At 37.2% G+C, this 18660-nt stretch overlaps 1 protein-coding gene across 2 annotated transcripts in view; it reads right to left on the reverse strand.

Moving 5' to 3' along the window:
• GALNT1 (polypeptide N-acetylgalactosaminyltransferase 1) overlaps positions 1 to 18660 on the reverse strand; it is an 85827-nt gene that overhangs the window by 13850 nt on the left and 53317 nt on the right. For both annotated transcript variants that reach the window (XM_063326266.1, XM_063326265.1), the window contains exons 5-7: positions 8782 to 8948; positions 2337 to 2544; positions 544 to 714 (exon numbers count right to left, since the gene is read on the reverse strand). In XM_063326266.1, the coding sequence (XP_063182336.1) occupies positions 544 to 714; positions 2337 to 2544; positions 8782 to 8948 (546 nt within the window). The remainder of the gene's footprint in view (positions 1 to 543; positions 715 to 2336; positions 2545 to 8781; positions 8949 to 18660) is intronic.

The following is an 18660-nucleotide window of genomic DNA, read 5'->3' on the forward strand; positions in this document are numbered from 1 at the left end:
GGCCAGAAATGTAAGTTTGGAACTGTTAAGAAGTACACATTACACACAAGTTATCTGTGTTTCTTATTACCTTTGTCATAACATCTACATGATATCCAAGTAAAAAATTCTCTTCCCATCCACACACTTTGAAGACATTAAGTTTATATGTGTCTGCACCCAAGTATATACATACATGTCAAAAACTATACATCTTTTCAAAATATTTACTTTGTTAAAAGATAAAAATAAGGCTCAATAAAAAAAGATAAAAATGAGCTTAAATAAAAACCTGTGCATCAGTATAAGAACTAGTAAAAGCTAGGAATTAGCTTCTGTAATTGACAGTAGAACTTAAAAACATTTCTGAAGCGACAAGCTGATTGCTTCCTTCACTGCTACCAACAGTTTACAACACCCAGTCCACGTAAAAACTTTTACGCTGTTCCTTCAACCAGACAAAAATGATGCCACAAGACAATTCATTAATTACAAGATTAACCTAGAAAAGATATAAGTAAACATTGGGTGAACATCTTAACCAATTTAATAATTTCTTATTACCTAACAGGAAGGGTTCGATCTCCTTTCCGCCGATCCATCTCTCTCTGAGGAACAGGATACCAACGGAAATTCAACTTCCAGTTGAATCCACCATAGGTCATATCAGAACCTGCCATATATTCAAAGGTGTCATCGCTAATTACATCAATGATGGGACACACTACTGTTCTCCTAGAAAGAGGAAAGAACCAAAACCTATTAATTACAGTGTCAAAAAAGGTTGGGTTTGTTTGGTTGGGGTTTTCCCCATTTTGTTTTTTAACACATATGATTTAATTTTCAAATACCATCTCTTAACAACAGTACTCAATAGATTGCTACCATGAAACATATTCAGTTTTTCAGAATTTTCATATTCTGTTTTTTCATATTCAAATTGTGTTTTTCTGATGCAATTTTGGCAATACTAACTTTTTTTTTAAATAGTATTTGCATTACGAACAGTAATAAATATTCATCCGTCTGCAAATGGAAAAATTGATCATAGCTTTCTCAATGCTACACAGTGATTGTATAGAAAATATGAGCTTTCATTTCTAGTGAAGTGGTCAAAGTAACTCGCATGTTTTGAAATTAAAACCTGGTCATTAGCTCTGGGGAAGTATTCTTATATGCCCTAAGGACTAAGAAATGATAGTCATTGCCTCCAAAGTATAACTACTGCATCAAAGTCGACAGAGAGGGGCTTACTTGTCACTGTCCTGACATTAAGGCATAATACTCACAGAAACTAATTCTAATCATCTTAAAGATACTTAAGTAACTGTCCTCAAGCAGGCTTCCTCTCACAGAAAACTCTGTAAAAAGATTCAAGGGTTGCAACTAAATTCAAAGGACTTTGGGCCATTTGCACAAGTTGTAACAATTTATGTATCATAGTCCCACGAAAATGTGTATTAATGATAACTTAAACATTAGTATTATGTCGTAGCACATTTTTGAATAACGATTCTTTATTACTTGTGGCTATTTCATCATGTAATGCTGTATTTTGTAACATTAAATTTTAAAAGCGATTTTTATCTATAACCGTAAGAACATAACAGAGACCTGTAACACCATACTTAATATCTAGTCTATTTAATATGCTGTAGTTGCACAGTAGTGCAACAGAGTTACTGCTCAGATGTATGAATGTTTTATAAAGCAGACTATACTCTCACTTGTGGGTTTTTTTCTTTTTTACTCTCAAAACAATTTCCATCACACTATCATGGATATAAGTGTTGTGAATATTGACTTATGATAGAAATACAACCATATGTTATTGCACTGTAGATGAGCATGATTCCAGTAACTATTCTAAGTTTAGAAAATACAGCCCAGAAGACCAAGTCACAGCACAGAATTCCACAACACAGATACGTTACAAAATAAAGAAATCACATGGAGAAGCTGAAAACAGTAGGCCTGGCAGTTCTTGCTCCCAGTGTTGGTGTTACATGACATCAGGGCTCCATTTCTTCCTCAAGAATATCCTCCCAAATTCATGAAGGAGCGGGACAGCCTGCAGATGGAAGAACTCAAATCCCACTGCTCCTAACTCCATTCAGGTTCAGATCTCCGGCTATTTAACACATTATCCCATGCATCCTAATATAAGCTTCATTTTAAACTAAGTTTTACTTTTTAAAGGTTGTACTGAATTAGCCTTTTATCCTTACACAAATGAGGAGTACATAATTTATCCACCCCTTCAGAAAGTAGATATTTGCTTATAGGCTATATTGTAATACTTGGAACATTTCTTAATAACCAAAAAAACCAACATGGACCAATAGATGGGCAATTACCTGTCAGCTTTGATCCTTGCCAGCAGAGGTTCAAGCCAGCCGACTGTACATTCGCAATGAGCATCTAGGAAGGTGATGACCTGGCCTTTAGAAACAGCAGCCCCCTTTAATCTGGCTCTAATCAATCCAGAACGCTGCTCCATTCGAATCACATGAACAGGTACTTTTAATTTTTTCACATAATTCTCCAGCGGTCTTTTCAAGAAGTCTGCAAAGAATGATCAAAACCATGGAAACTGTCAGTTACAGGAGTTCAGCTTGTTTTTCTTCCCCCCCTCTTTTTTTTTTTTTCTTTAAGTGAAGAGACTTGAATTAAGAGACATTCCCTCATTTCTTTTCTATGCTTTTCCTACTTTCTCCGCTAGTTTCCTCTGCTGCTTATTCTACACTTCACAATATGCCCTTCCACATCTCCATGTGTTTCACTTGCCAGAGCAGGAAGTTCCTCCTCCTCTTCATTTCTTCATTATGGGAAACACAAAAATGCAGAGAGTGTAGAATGCTTAGACAGAAACCAGATGGGATGGGCAAGTTTTTATTATGGAGTAGATGCGACCCTTACTTTCAAAAACATATGCACATAAGTGTTCTTGGCCGTAACACTTCCCCACCAAGAAAATATAGAAAGTGATCCAACTAGCTTAACATAATGAATTACCTCCTACAGGAATGTAACTTACACATAATTTCTTTGCAAGCAGTTTAAAAAAAGATCAAATCCATTTTTCAATTGTATATTCTCTAGATTTTTCAGGCTAATATTTTTTGTATTAAATTATCACTATAACACCTAAAAACAAAAACAAAGACAAAATCAGCTATACATAAATGACTATCTGTAACACTACCACACCTCAGTTTACTAAGGAACAAATTATTCAAAATAGAACAGTCATAGCTGACTACCACATGCCTAGAGACTCAAAATTACTTGCATTACAAAGAGCTGCCAAATTAACAACTTCCCCATTGCCAGACACAGTTTTTGTCCATCATGAAAAATTAGGCTATGATGGATGATGATACAGGAAGAACAAAGAATTGAGGGAGAATGCCATTGACAATCACAGAAACAGACTCGGCAATAACTTGCAGATTTCAAGTCTGTAAAAAAGGCAAAATAGTCCTATAATACAGCTACAGAATATATTAGATTATGCACTCAAAACACATGGGAGCTGTACTACACCAGTGCAGAGCCTGTAGTAGGATTTAGCGTAAGTTAGTAAGTACCTCATACAAAAATAAGCGTGACACTGGGGGGGGGGGGGGGGGGGCGGTGGGGGAAGAGAACAGCATGAACTCTTAGTGGCTGTTTTGCAAATCTCAAGAGGCAGAGCTGACCGGAGGGTGATTACCATTCCTTACCACTGCTCCGGATGAATGAGTTTTAATTGCCTCCTCATTTTTTTCTGTGCATTGTTGGACTGTCACTAAAACCCACAGAAATAAATTCTGACACATCTTGAAAGCTGAACTGTGCTAGAAGAGCCTAAGAGTTTGATAGATCTTAAATATTTGTCTCCAGAGAAACTCAAAGTTAAGTCTTATTTTGCATATTAACAGAGACTCAAATGAATAAATGTTTATTAGTACAAAGCAAGTGTACATGCCTGAACATTTTGCAGCCCTTTTGGGGTAAAGCACAGAGATCATTTGGCTGACTGAGCCTGTAGCAAATATAATTTTATTTCTTCTCAAGTGTAGCTTTCCAAAGCTCCTAATTTAAAAAGAACTAGTATCATGGTAACGTTTGTAGTTTTCATCTGTATGGCTTCCACGACACACACAAAGAGAATACAACAGTGAAGCACTTCTGTCCATGCTAACCATCTCATGAGCAAGCCACACAAAGCAGCATGTTCCTCTGCACGTTTCAGGCGTAGTGCTGATAAGCCTTTAAAGTAGTTCTAACCACTTAAAGCTGAACGAATACGGGCTGTGACATTGGTCCTTGAATGCACAGTTACATTAACAGAATGGTAAAATTCTGCCAGGAGGAAGAGAGAAAAAGAGATTCAAGATTTCAATAATACAACTACAGCCAGTCAAGATCTAGCATAAAACAGGAAGTTACATTACAGAAAGTCATGGTCAACATATTGCATATAATAACGTCCTACCTACATTTTCTCTGTGAAGTATTTCAAGTTTCAATTTACCTTTTCAAGTACTTTTCAGGTTTTCTTCTCTAAGAAACACATCACAGAGATGTGTGCAGTTTTTTCACTATGGAGGGAACAGGGTTAAGCACAGTCCTCCTACCATGTTTAACCATGTCCATAAAAATATTCTTATGGACTACCACATTGTTGAAAACTTCAGAAGGGAGTATTCCCAGGAAGAAAACACTGTGCCAAACATTCAGTAACTGTGCCCTTAAAACATAACTAGAATTTCAGCAAAATAAGAAAAAAAGGTAAAGCTTGATGTCCCATCCCTCACAGAGGCACGGAAAATAACTCAGGCATCAAGATTCCTGGTGTTCCTCTGCTACCAGCAGTTAGCGTTAAATGCTGAAATCTAAGCCGTGTATTTTGCCTTTAGAGCACTGTCTCTTAGAGCAATACACATCCTTCACAATACACATCCTTCACAATACACATCCTTCACAATACACATCCTTCACAATACACATCCTTCACAATACACATCCTTCACAATACACATCCTTCACAATACACATCCTTCACAATACACATCCTTCACAAACCCCTCCTTTAGTTCAAGTAGCAAGAGTCTAGAGTTTTGGACTAGTCATCCATCCAGAAACTGGTGATGCCAGAATCAAGCTGTAGAGATGATTTTCTATACAAAACTTATGGGTCATATTTATACAAAATCCTATATTAAACACTCAAATGAACAGTTTTATGCATTACAGAGTCAGTTGTTTATGAGTGACCCAGGATGACAGCTGAGTAAGTTTTTAGCATTGCCTCATACACTTCATAGAGAGTGAGGTTTTGATAATATTAAAAAAAAAAACAACAAAACAAAAGACAAATACTTGGGAACAATAATAGTTCATGTATTTTCAGAGGTATAACTTTAGTTTCATTTAATTTTCTGCTGGATATTCCTTTCAAAGTTCTTCTGTATCAAAAGGACTACGGGATAGCTTAAAGAGCATTGTCTGTGGCAGTAGCAGAACTAAGACAGAAAAGCAAATAAATTAAGTTCAAGTAAGTGCATAAGTTGACACATACTTTGCCAATTCTATTACTGAGTTACCTTTATATGATTATAAATGAAAAACTAAGTTGCAAACCATTTTTTTTTTAAATTGAAATACGATAAAACACAGATTTATCACATATAAGAATGCAGACACAGTTTTAAGATGTATGACTACTTTTATAAGACATTATTGGCAGGAATTTAGTTTTGGTTACGTTGTTTTGTATCTGTATAACTAACTTCTGTGAGTGCATTCTAGCCTGATGCAATCTGCCTACCACGCTTGGCCATTCAGTGCTGACCTAGTTTTTAAGTACCGACTAATCCCTGTTAACTTTTTTTCCCCCCAATAGTTACCAAAGATCAATACTTAAAACACGCAATTCCGATCGGTAACTAGAGAGCAATGTTACAAATATGTCTTGTTCTCCAAAGGTTTTCTTTTCAGTGTAAATAAGCGCGTGATATTATGCAAATCCATTCTTCTAAGAGCGTGACACTAGCAGGTACAAAGTGTGCTTCAGGCAGACTGAATACTTACTTTATCCCAATTAAATTGACTCTGATGCTAGAATTCAAAATACACTACTCAAGCCGAACATTTTCTTTTTCTGGAAAAGTCTGCTGGTTTAGTTCAACACAAACAGAATGCTTAAGCAGCGTATGCTAAACCCTTCAAATTTTCAGGCACCATACCCTTCCGTTTTGTTTAATGTAAAAGCACACTTGCTGGAACCATAACAAGTTTTTGCAAAACAAAACACAAAAAAAATATCTTTCAGTAATTGTTGAAAATAACAACAAATAAAAGATGCCCGAGAGATCTGAAATGAAGATCACAGATTTCAAAACTAAATATTGGAACAGGTTCAATAACGCCACCAAAAAAAGTCTGAAATGCTGTATCTTTCAGCCTGGAATTAAGTTACCTTGCTTTTATTACCTAGCCCAAACCCAGTAACACAGAGAAGTTACATCGAGAAAGACACATGCTTTAACTGGACTGTAATTCCACTTCACAGTCAGGACATAAGTATTGCTATGTTAAAATTGATTTTTTTCTGAAAGAAATTGAAGAGGCAAAACATAAGAAATATTATGTTTATATTATTTTAATATTAGCTTGCTCTATTTCTAGGACATATTGAAAGCTGACCCGTCACAATTAATCATTAGTACTGATTTGAATTAGTGCCAAGGACTGTTTCAACAAATGAAACAGAGCGCACTTGCAATAAACTTAGTTTTCCTAGCAAGAGTCTGTGCACAAAAGCTGACTAACAAAAACGAATGTACTATCTCTGTTCCATTAAGGAAGTGTATACCTGCACAATAACCTAGAATAGGCACTCGGACTCCAAATATCAGCATCCATGTTAAAAAGAGGATTGTTCCCTGGGAACAACGCCAAGAGAGGTGAGCAGTTTCGTATGCATTAGAACCAAAAAAGAAAAATCTGGAATTTTTACATAAAGGTTGAAAAACTACAAGAAATTGTGGAGTGTAATTACAAATCCCCCAGAAGCAAAAACAGGGAAAATTTGATCTTGTGCCTTTCTAAAAGTAAAAGTTAATCACACCTCTCGTCTAACCTGGAACACATTTATGTGGTAGCCTTGCCCTTTGCATAGGCATTCCTCCTCTGCTGCCAGAGCATAACTGTATTTAAGGCCTCTGTCTCTTCTTCCAAATTGCACTGAAATTGGCTGAAGCAGGTAAAGTCAGTATCAGGTAAGAAAGTAAGAGCAAGCGAGCGTGCCCGAGAGAGGAAAGGAACACAGACTGATCCAAGTGCAAACACAACCCGAGTGCAGGAGCTATGCTTCCTTAGGAAAACAGGTTGCACTGTTGCTTCCTTAGGAAAACAGAGCTGATTTAGCCAACACAATCTTTCTGTAGGCCACGCAGCTACTCCACAGCCAGCTGTACTCTAGACCTACGTAGTTTGCAATAGGTCAGCTAGTATGCTAAGGCATCATACACACATGCAACCTGAAGAAACTCATTATATTTTCTACCACATTAGATACGAAGTGCAAAAATCCACTCCTAAAGTTCTTCAGCTACAAAAACTCCTGTTAACTATTGTAGTGGTTACTAACTATCATAAAACCCGCTGTTAACCATTGTAATCCATGCACCATAATGCTACTTAGACCATACAATCCAAAATCCAGTGTCTGTCTTCATACATAGATCTTCTTTGGACAGATCTTGTTGTTTGGACAACAGTCACCCGTCTTACTCTGAAGTTGGAATTACCATAAGCAGCATATGGTATGGATTTTGCAGCACTGGAATCAGAAGCATCGGGCTGAGATGTCAGCATGCTGGATGTAAAACCCTTGCATGACTAAAGCTTGGGATTTCCTGCGTATATAGATTCCTGCCTGCAACTGGTGGCTGCCAAGACTTTTTTCTAACGGCCTACTAGCTATTAGCCCTAGTGGAAAACTTTCAATGGAGAAATGATTCAATATAAAAATATAGAAGTGTTTTAAATGAAAAAAAAATAATAATACCCTCTCATCTCTGTTTACAAACACCAAAAAAATATCCCTGAAGTTAGATTAATAACCCATACCAGCAAGGAAGATTAAGCAACAAATAAGCCAAATACCAACTATTAACCAAAATGAAATATCAATTATTGTGTAGATTATTTTTATTTCTATTATACTATACTGTAGGTTACAAAAAATATTAAGAGAGTAAAATCTAGTTATTTTATTTTAAGCAAAAAAATCACCTTAAGTCTATTAATTGCATTACACATGGGAAGTTATCGTTCTGTAGCACTGGTTATTAAAAAGTGGAATCTCTTACAGCATAGACACTGAATTTCAACTTCCCAAGAATCAAAATTAATCCCTCTGAGCACCAAGTTTGATGGTGGTACTGATAGTAAATTTGGAAGTATGTGAGGAACAAAGCTGCCTATGCTATTATTCACCCGGCGGTTCAAGTTTTAAATGCCCTCAAGCTTTAGGAATGTGTTAAAGTTCTAAATGCAAAACATGAAAGCTGTAACAGGATAAACCCACTAGCAAACATAAACTCTACAACGTCAACAGAAAAGTAAACAGACAGACTGGCTTCCAGTGCAGAACGGCCCACCTGCATTTCAAACTGGGCACTGCTCATTGCTCTGCCTTGCCCTGGCCCAGCTGCTGTGTTTTGTTGAGGAGAGCTAAGCCAGTAGAACCTGAGTCTCGGTTTTTGAAGAAAAAAGAGCAGCCAGCTAAAGCACCGACGTCGTCATTACCTCTTTCACTGGCATCATCGACGAGGACGATTTCCTCCAGCATGTGTCGTGGTGACCGGTTTATCACACTGTGAACAGTTCGTAGAAGCGTGCTCCAAGCCTCATTGTGAAAAACAATGACAACGCTTGTTGTGGGAAGGTTGTCTGCGTACACCTTCGTTTTACACCTGTAACCAAAAAAAGGCAGGTATTTATGAAGGTCAAGCCTTCAGTTCGAACTGCAATTTTGCGATTTATTTCTGAAGTATCAAAACTAACATTCATGATGAATCAATTGTATACAAAGTATGACAAAGGAGGAAATGGTGCACAGATTTATATTTTTACTTAAAAACCACCCTGACTTCTATGTATACATCTATGTATCCCATCCTACCACTAAGAAAGCAGAACCTCAACCCAATAACCATCTCTAGAAATGAGAGAGACATCCATACTGCTAGCACACAGAGATGATAACAAATTAATTCTTTCCACTACCCCTGTTTTGTGATGAGTAGCGTGTCCAGATACAGTAATCCAAGCCCCTAATTTTGGCCTGCATTCCCCCAGAGGAATGGAAAATCCTCATGCTGTAATGGGGATTGAGGGAAAGCGAGAGACACACACACAAGATAAGAAATGGCAAACTTGAACTAGGAAGCAAATGCAATAAAAAAATACATATATAGAACAAACACAAATAATAACTAAAAGAGGCAAAGAGTTCTGGATACAGTTCACGTTTCATTACATGTATGCTACCTATAATACTGGTCAGTTAAGTATATTTCATAATTTAATGTGTTTATATCACACAAAGAGGGTGGTTTTCTCCTCATTGTATACGCGTTGGAAGTGCTATAAAGGTTCAAATTAAAATAGAATTATATTCACATTCCAAAGTTAGCATGGAAGACCACAGTTTAGTTCTCCTAATAGGATATATAGGACATTTATGCAAAATAGTACATACACTCCAAGTAACCCCACATGCAGCCAACATTTTACACTCTGCAATACTATTTTAAAGCAAGTGATATTTTCAGCATCTCCTAGAAAAATCAACATACTGTGCATAAAGTACTCCTAACAATTCTGAAAATACAATGCTACTCTAAAAAAGTAACCATGCAAATTTAAGTGTTCTCTGCACAGATCTGTTCCTCCTGCATATTCAAAGTCACACGCAGGAAGCTACATAAGATTTGATGGTACTAAATCCTTTAAGAAAGAATCAAAGCTAGAGATATATGCAGATCTCAAACACAAGGAAAACACTGAAGCAGAAAAAGAAACATATTCAATGGAGCTTCATTCCAACAAAAAGTTGTCATTAGATCCCAAATAATTGAGTCAACCCTAATGTAACCTGATCTAAATGCTATGAAAAGATGCTAACAGGTATTTGTGACTATCACCTTCACAGCAGTGGCCCTGTCTGAGGGCTTGAGAAGTACACAGTGCATATCCTCTACCATAAACATGTAAGAACAATACTGAAGGAACAACCTGCCGACACAGGATCATGGTGTCAACACCTACCCCCACCCTTTTTTCCCCCCGTTTGGAAAAACTGGTGACAGCTGGAACATCAGCCAAAACTGGGCTCCCAGCAGGAATATTTTATTTGCTGGATAACTTGGTTAACCAGAGCTCTTCTAAGCGAGAGCAGCTCTCGTAACACATAGAAATTTCAGCTCTGAAGTAGTGACAAAAGCCCAATGTGCACCAAGATCCCAGAAAAGAACAGTAAGTCCATGTACAATTGAAGAAATATCTGGAGGAGCTTCTGTGGAATCATGTTTCATTTATGAGAATTGAAGCACTAGGATCAAGCACTGTCTGTCTTCAATATTACACTTACTTATTATACAATTTTATTTAATTATTCACCACACAGAGGTGAACATCATAAAATCTTAAGGGAGAGCAGCCGTATACCCCTATGTTTTCCGATTTAATTAACATATTAAAAAAAATTGCAAAGCATGCCAACTGATAAAGTTATTTCTGTGGTATCACTTAAAAAATAAAATAGCTTTTCACAAAAATGCTACGAATTTCAGATGAAAAAATCATAAGCCAAATATTTTTTCCCCCATGTTTGTCACTTGTTTAAGCTATTTTGCTACTTTAAAACCAAATTCTCAATGTTTTATTCCTGTTGCTGCACTGCTCCCTAGATCAGAAAATAAGTGTCTGATTGTAGACTTTCAGCCACAGTGGTCATACAAATCCACCAATTGTTCCTCTATTTTTGGCAGAATATTTGTAAAAAAATATTGAGAAGCCTGTTAGCAGTTCTCTGTGAAAAGCAATAATGATATGCCATTCACCAGGAATATCTTGCTGGGATGACCACAGGATCCACTATTGTAACATGAAATATCTCATCTATAGCCTTGCCTCTTTTTATGGTTTTACAGAAGGTTTTATTTTACTGAGCTCAAATCAATTAATTGGTATAATAAAAGCCAGCCAAGTGATCAGGGACTATCATGTTTATAAACCATTACACAGTCCAAAGCATACATACATCAAAACATTTAAGATCCATCTTTGAAGAGGAACTTCTTAGCACTAAGAGCCAGGCATACAGGAGTTTTTTGTGACACACCCCCATCCCTCTTTTCACCTGCCTTTCTATATATACACTTTTTAGTACATTTGTACAAATTTTTGTGAATATATACAAACAAGAAACCCTGGTTTTAGTTTGGAAACACTGACATACACTCCTTCACCCACAGGAACATATTGCTGCAGAACAGAAGACAAATAAAATAGAACAGTTGACACCTGCAATTAGAGCATTAGCCTTCTATGTAAACCTCATGTTTTATCCTTACTAACAACATTTAATTTAAGAATCCTTTTTGTCTTTCTTTTTAAAACAAATTACCCGAGAAAGAGATTACCGCAGAATTTAAAATAAAGCATTCGTTTCAACCAAGAGTTATGCAACATTAGTAGCAGAATATAACCATGAGGGGAATGACACATAGGGTATGAATTAAGGACAATTTGAATTTTAATTCACTACTAATACATTATGTTCCTTTTGTTGGATCATGCCTCAAACAGTTTTAAAATTGAGTGCATAATATTAAGGAAGGCATACCATCTCCAGTAATTTAATGAAGACTTCAAACAGCAGCTGAGAATGTCTATTTCACATGGAATGCATCATCCTTTCCTCAATCTATGGTATTCACCATGCAAACTCTTGGCTAACGTGACTCCATATATTATTTAGATTGTGGAAACTCCCCAGAAATGTCAGACATTTTAAATGCAAGCAGAAACTTACTGCCCTCTTACCTAAAGATGCAGAAAAAGAATAGGCCAGATTGTTCAAATACGATCAAGACAAAAAGCTTAATTAGTCTACATGTACTCATTCCAATGCTTAAAACAGTAATGTTCTTTATTTCATAGCAAGACTCCTTCTCATGCACCAAAATTCACACCTTCAGCTGCATTATTCTTCCCTAATATTGATTTCTTGCTTTCATGTAATTAGGAAATAAAAAGGAAAATTAATTAGGAAATAAAATCAGTTATCCAAGATCTTTGATGCACCAGCAAAATCAAATTTCAGGAAAAAAAAAAAGTTTACAAGCTATACTTCTAATAGTTGTTTTACAAAGGAGCCATGGGACTCCCCTGGCCAGGCTGGATGGGTCTTTGGGCAGCCTGGTCTAGTGGGAGGTGTCCCTGCCCATGACAGGGGGTTGGAACTAGATGATCTTTAAGGTCAGTTCCAACCCAAACCATTCTATGATTCTGTCTATAAAGATGATCTATAAATACACGACTCTGCTCCGACCTCTATAAGATTATCATATACATTCTTCACAGAGTTTCATCTTTTTGCAATTTTGCATCGTATATTCAGAATATTTTGGTCCAGTCCCTTATAACTACATGGTTACTCAAAGGTCCATATCTCCCCAAGAGCACAAGGCCATGTAACAGGTTCAAATCCTTCATAACTTAAATTCAAGTTTAATGGACTAAAAGCAAAGGAAGGAGAACGGATCCTAGCATATATTTGCATAACATTGCTTAAGAACAGTGACAGCAAAATAAATACAGAATGCTGCCCCTAACACTCTGTAGCCTGATTTCAAAGTTTTAAGTCCATCACAAAAGTTTTTAAAATGGAAAGCCAAAAACAACTATGAGTTGTGTTATACTTCTCCATTATCACAATTTTTTGTGAAGGTGTTAATTGGGTCTTATATAGAAGCTCTGCAAGCTTGAGATAAGGTGATGTTAAAAAAAAAGATCTCAAAGAGAATTTTATTCAGTGGATTATGTATAGCTACTTGAAAACTACCTGATGCTACTTCAAATGCACCTGAAGAGCCCCTGAATAAACTGATTTCCTCTTTTCTCTTTCAACCCAGGGTACAAACAGTCCAGAGGAGACATTACAAAAATCAGAGACATCAAGTAAGGCAATTCTGTCCAAATAAAATTAAGCCATTAAATCTCGGAGTTTAATTGCTGCTTCAGCACAATCTTGCAAGGAAAGACGACAATTCTTCATTTTGTGCTTCCTACCACACCACAAACCATATACTCCCAACTCTCCTCCACATCTGGCAGAACTGGAAGCCTCTCTCTTCTCTCATGCCACTGAAGGAATGAGAAAAAAAAACGTACTTCACCACTGCAGGGACAGAAGAAATCTACCAGCTGATCTTACAAGAGCATTCATTTGAATTCCTCAGAAGGTAAAATTCTTCCGATACCTATCTGCTCTGCTCAGTGCCCAACTTGGAGATCAAAAAGGCTTATCCACTCTAGCCATTGGTACTTGAGATGCAGAGATGCCAGAAACTCAGGACACTGCCCTTCATTATCCTAATGCCACCTCTTTCAGTTTACTCTTGGGACTTTCACAAGCACTTCAAATATTACTTTAATAAAACGCAGTTGTGCAGCCACCTTATTACAGAATAGCACTTGGCATTCTATCAATACTAGGAAACTGTATTCATAGATCAATTTACTTGGAAATTATTCCTAAAACCCAAGATTGCGTGCTACACGTGTAATATTGTCACATCTTGAAAGACAAATATTTACAATGTTAGCAGTGATCTGTTTGCACACCCTTCAAAGTCATGCTAAATCATTTCTGAAAGTAATGTAATAAAACAGGATTTAATATCTTGATAGCTCTTAAATACTTTTGTTTCATAGACCAAACAATCACACCCCCAAAAAAAGCTACAAACAGGGTAGAGGTCTTGTAGGAAATCAATTGTACGCTACCATAACATTTATGCAGTGAGACACAATGAGGAATGCCCCATTCACTGAAGCAAAAAGTGGAAAAAAAAAAATTTAGGCCACTTTCTAGAAAGATGATGTCATAGTTATATACTGCATTAGAAATAAACGCTAAATTTCTAAATACTGCAGGGCAGATCTCTACCCTGTCTGATGCTGACAAGAGGTTATTCTCCACAGAGGAGCAATGACAGGACAAGTAACATCAGAACATTATTATTTTTTAAATATATAATTTTCAGAACAAGGCTGCTCATGCTTACCTAATCACAAAAATTAATAGACTCAGACACTACCTGAGCCATGATTTGCTACACCTGATATCAATTTTACTCCCAGATTCCACCAGCCTTTCATAGGAACAAGGCATAACCAATAATTTACAGTGGCTCAAAAACATTAACAGCAGTAAAACACACAGGCAATCCTTGTTTTCTAGGACAATGCACACAACCCAGAGCGCTCTGATAAAGGACAGAGATGGAACACAAGCAAAAGTGTCTCCTGTGCACGCAGCAGCTCAGCCAGGAAATCCCAGCGGAGCTCAGACCGGAGCTCGTATGTGCAGTGTGATAATGCAGTGCCAATGCATTATTGAAAGCTGTAGTAGCAACAGATTGGGGCAGGGAAACATATTTAGTCATCTTACAAATTTAGTACAATCTTTTATCTCGCGTACTACAAACAACAGTTATAAATAAAAGCTGCAGTTATAAATAAACTGCATCCCAGAACTTCAATTCAACAAAGGAATAATGCGAGTCTTGCTGAAAATCAGGTTAGAGATGAAGTTTTGAGGAAACACTACACAGCACAGCCCTCGTAATAAATCTGTTTAATATTACTGGTGCAGTACAAACACCATACTCTTCAGTATTAAAATATATTGGAGTCTCTGAGAAGTAAGCATTGGTATCCTTAGACTTGAAAATACACATTTATTTTCTATTGAGGTTACCAAAGTTAATGCCAGATCGATAGAGAAGAAAATCGGAAAATCTGAACTCCTCTCATGAAACCTCAGGCTTTAATTACGGCTATCTGATGAATATCGCCGCAGTGCCATAAAGTGGCAGTACTCCATTGTTTACCTGTCCATTTGCCGTAAGTTATAGCCTGCAATAAAGTTAATGTAACAAAGCAGAGGCACAGCTATACCCAACACGAAAACTCCTCTCTACTTAAATCATGGATGAAAACATGATTGAAGACTCAAGAGTCACCCTGAAGCTGCTGAGACTGACCTACATTTCCACCAGAGGATAACGCCCTGTAGCAGGGGTGGCAGCGAGAGTGTTCAAAACACTACGGCAAGAACCACCAGCACTCAAGTCAAGTGGTGTGTTTCTGGTAAACGCTGACTTAGTCTTTCCTGGATACGAGCAGCAGCCTCATAACATCATTATGAACAAGAGTGTTAACAAATCTGTTTCTGACATAAGTTTTTAGAATACCCCAAGCCCTCAAACTGGAGACAATTGAGCTGGGTAAAGATTTAATTTTCATACAGAAACAACACAGCTAAAAGGGCTGAAAGCAATACTTCAGAGAAAGATGGAATCACTGATTGTCATAACATGCCAAACCACTTTTCACTACACAGACTTTGCGAACAACCACAGTTTTAACTTGTGGCCACACAAAGAGAAAGCTCTGCAGATAAGGCTGAAACAAAACTTCACGCTACCCCTCAAGCTGCTGCTTCTAATCAAATCAGAACAATTTGGTTTAGAAAGAGGTCTTCATTTCTGTAATTCATCACAACTCCAATTAATCCTTCTGAACAGGTGACCTGAATGCAGGCAAATCCCTTTTTCTTATTTAAACATTTCCATCCAGCCTGCTTAATGTCTGCCTTCAATAGTATTACGTAATTTACCTGACATCAAGAGTATGAAATTTTCCTTTCTTCTGATCTCAAAGATTTGGATATAAGAAAGGTCGCATTATCTCATGAGTCAAGTGGAAATCTTCTTTAGACCCTGGAAACAAAATCCAAAATGGTCCTTAAAAACCATTGTGGTTACAGAATTCAAGCAGAATGTCACAAAAATAATTAGCCACAATTGACAACCTTCCTTATGCTGAAAGTGATCACAGGAAAGCATCTCTTGACAGAAGCGAAACCAAGTCTGTCCTCAAAGACTGAAATTGGACCTGAAGTTTTCTAGCCAAATTGTTTTCCATACTTCACCTATTAATTTGAATGAAGTTCAGGATATGGCCGCTCATCCAAAGTGGAAGACACTCATAACTAAGAATGACATTGCCAAGTGTTTTTGTGTATATATACAGACACACACACATATATATGTGTGCATGTATATATGTCTATATATATATATTTAAAAAAAAAAAAAACAGTTTACAGGAAGCAAGCTGATTTTTTCAGGTGACTTTTTTCCCCTCTAAACTTTCTCTAAGAAAGAGATTTATAGGTAGTTTCTTCCAGCTAACTCATTAAGTCAACATGAACATTTCCAAATGTTGATTCTACCAGTACCAAAAGGAGCCAGTACCAACAGGAGCCTAGCGTAACTGCTATAAACTCCACAACATTCATGTAAGTTAGATTTAGAAGAATGGCTTTTAACCCCGGGGAAAAAAAAAAAAAGTCTACTTCCTCCCAATTCTGAAAGTAAGCTTGGCAGCAGGAACTAAGCAGGGTAGTTTAAGTCAAAAAGCCTTCAATAATAACTTGAACTGACCACATTACTGTACTAGTTAAACATTATGGTCTTAGTTAGAGATCTGCATCTTGTTTTTCTATTAAGTGACTGAAGTCATAGTTAATATGAACTTAGATCCAGTCCACTCAAATATGTAGGGCCATCTGGATAAAAACTCTGATTATACCGTAACACTATCTATACCACTCAAAACTCAACATCCTGACCGCAGACAGTTTGAGAAAAGGATAGTTAAAAAAATCCCAAATGTTATGCAGAACTAACTGAGGTGTAATAAGATGTCTGATACCCTTAAATCTGGCAAAATTATACCAACTAAGGAACAAAAGACAAGGAAGATCTTTTATGCCAAGTTCTATGGAATCTGCAGCCTTGGAGAAAGGGTTGCTAAGGTATCCCAGAGCTATCCGCACTGTTCCTTGCTGCAGGTCTGCTTGGGGAAGCCCACCACCTTTCCAAGAAATCTCAACCTGCAAAATATGACACCTTCCTAGCGCTGCATCATAAGGTCCAGAGGGGACCAGAGCTTACATGAACAGCATCATTCCGTCCCACCTTTGCCTCCATTGCTTCCAGCCTTGGCCATTTGTGCCTGGAAGAGAAGAGCATTTTAAGATGCTCTTTAGTGTAAAAAAGTCAGAATTGGGTTTAAACTCTCACACCAGGGACCCAAACGTCTCCTTAAATTTTATATATTCCACAAATTATTAAATAACGACTACAGCCTGTAAAGCTCAGCCTTCGAACACAGTACTCATTCTTAATTTTACAAAGCAGCTTCCAAATTACCTCAAACAGCTTTGAGAGCAAAGACAAGTCATATGACACATACAAATTTCATGCATTTAACCACACCGCTTTCCAGTCTGAAACACATAGGCATAGCTAAACACCTATTTTAGTCATTGACACCTATTTTATTTATTGCCTCCCTCATCTTCAGCAAAATCAAGACAAGACTCTAGTGTTCCTAATCGCTCATCTTTTACTCTTTGCTGTCATGTCAAGCCCACAGCTGCATATTTTCCTGGCAACTGTGAATCAACTCCCACTGTGATGACTGATTCACAGACCAGAATAAGTCGTGCTTACGAGAATTATTCTATTAACAACTAAAAACCAATCTGTTACCCTCAGCTGCATGTTCCCCCATAACAATATCCCTCCAGAGGTCATGGTACTGTTTGTTATATTAGTTATGCTAACCTGCCCCAATCCAGATTCAGGAAAGTATCCAGGCTAAACAAATTACTTCTGGTTTAGTTTTTTCTGTTAAGCAAATAATTTGGTTGGGATAATGAGAAATAGAATAACATTCCTGCTTACAGTCAACAAAATGACTAGCAATTCATGCATGTGTCAATGATTTTAAAGGCATCTATGTGCCTCAATAATTTTGTGCCAAATAATAAAAATAAATATAAACTTGTTAGTACAACTGGGGCGCAGCTCAGCAGAACACAGATTTCAACTTCTGTAGATGTCTCATACTGAGGAGCTCCCTGAGCTGGAGAAGTGCCTAAAAGTTACTAAAACAGCTCACATTTTTGTTCTTCTAGTAAGGAAACAAAATTTCTTGGCCAAAACATAAATGTGATGCCCAGAGTGGGTCATCTATAGAGATTAACCTAAGAGCACCTGGAGACAGAAGTGCAAGAGAGAACACGTAACCCATGAAGGTACCTGCTGCCTTAAGGACCGAGCAGGTACACAAACGTGTCTGCCTTCGCACAGATGATGGTGGTTTGGCAGAGCTAGAAATGAATGTGAAGGATAATGTAGGCTACTCAAAAAGCTGCTCTCCAGCTGACAGGTTATGCCATTCCCCATTAAATACATGTGGCAAATTGGTCCTGGCACACCTAATTCCACCAGCTTTTCAATCATAGAATCATTTAGGTTG

The sequence above is a fragment of the Chroicocephalus ridibundus genome, chromosome 2, assembly GCF_963924245.1.
Source record: "Chroicocephalus ridibundus chromosome 2, bChrRid1.1, whole genome shotgun sequence".
NCBI classification, from domain to species: domain Eukaryota; kingdom Metazoa; phylum Chordata; class Aves; order Charadriiformes; family Laridae; genus Chroicocephalus; species Chroicocephalus ridibundus.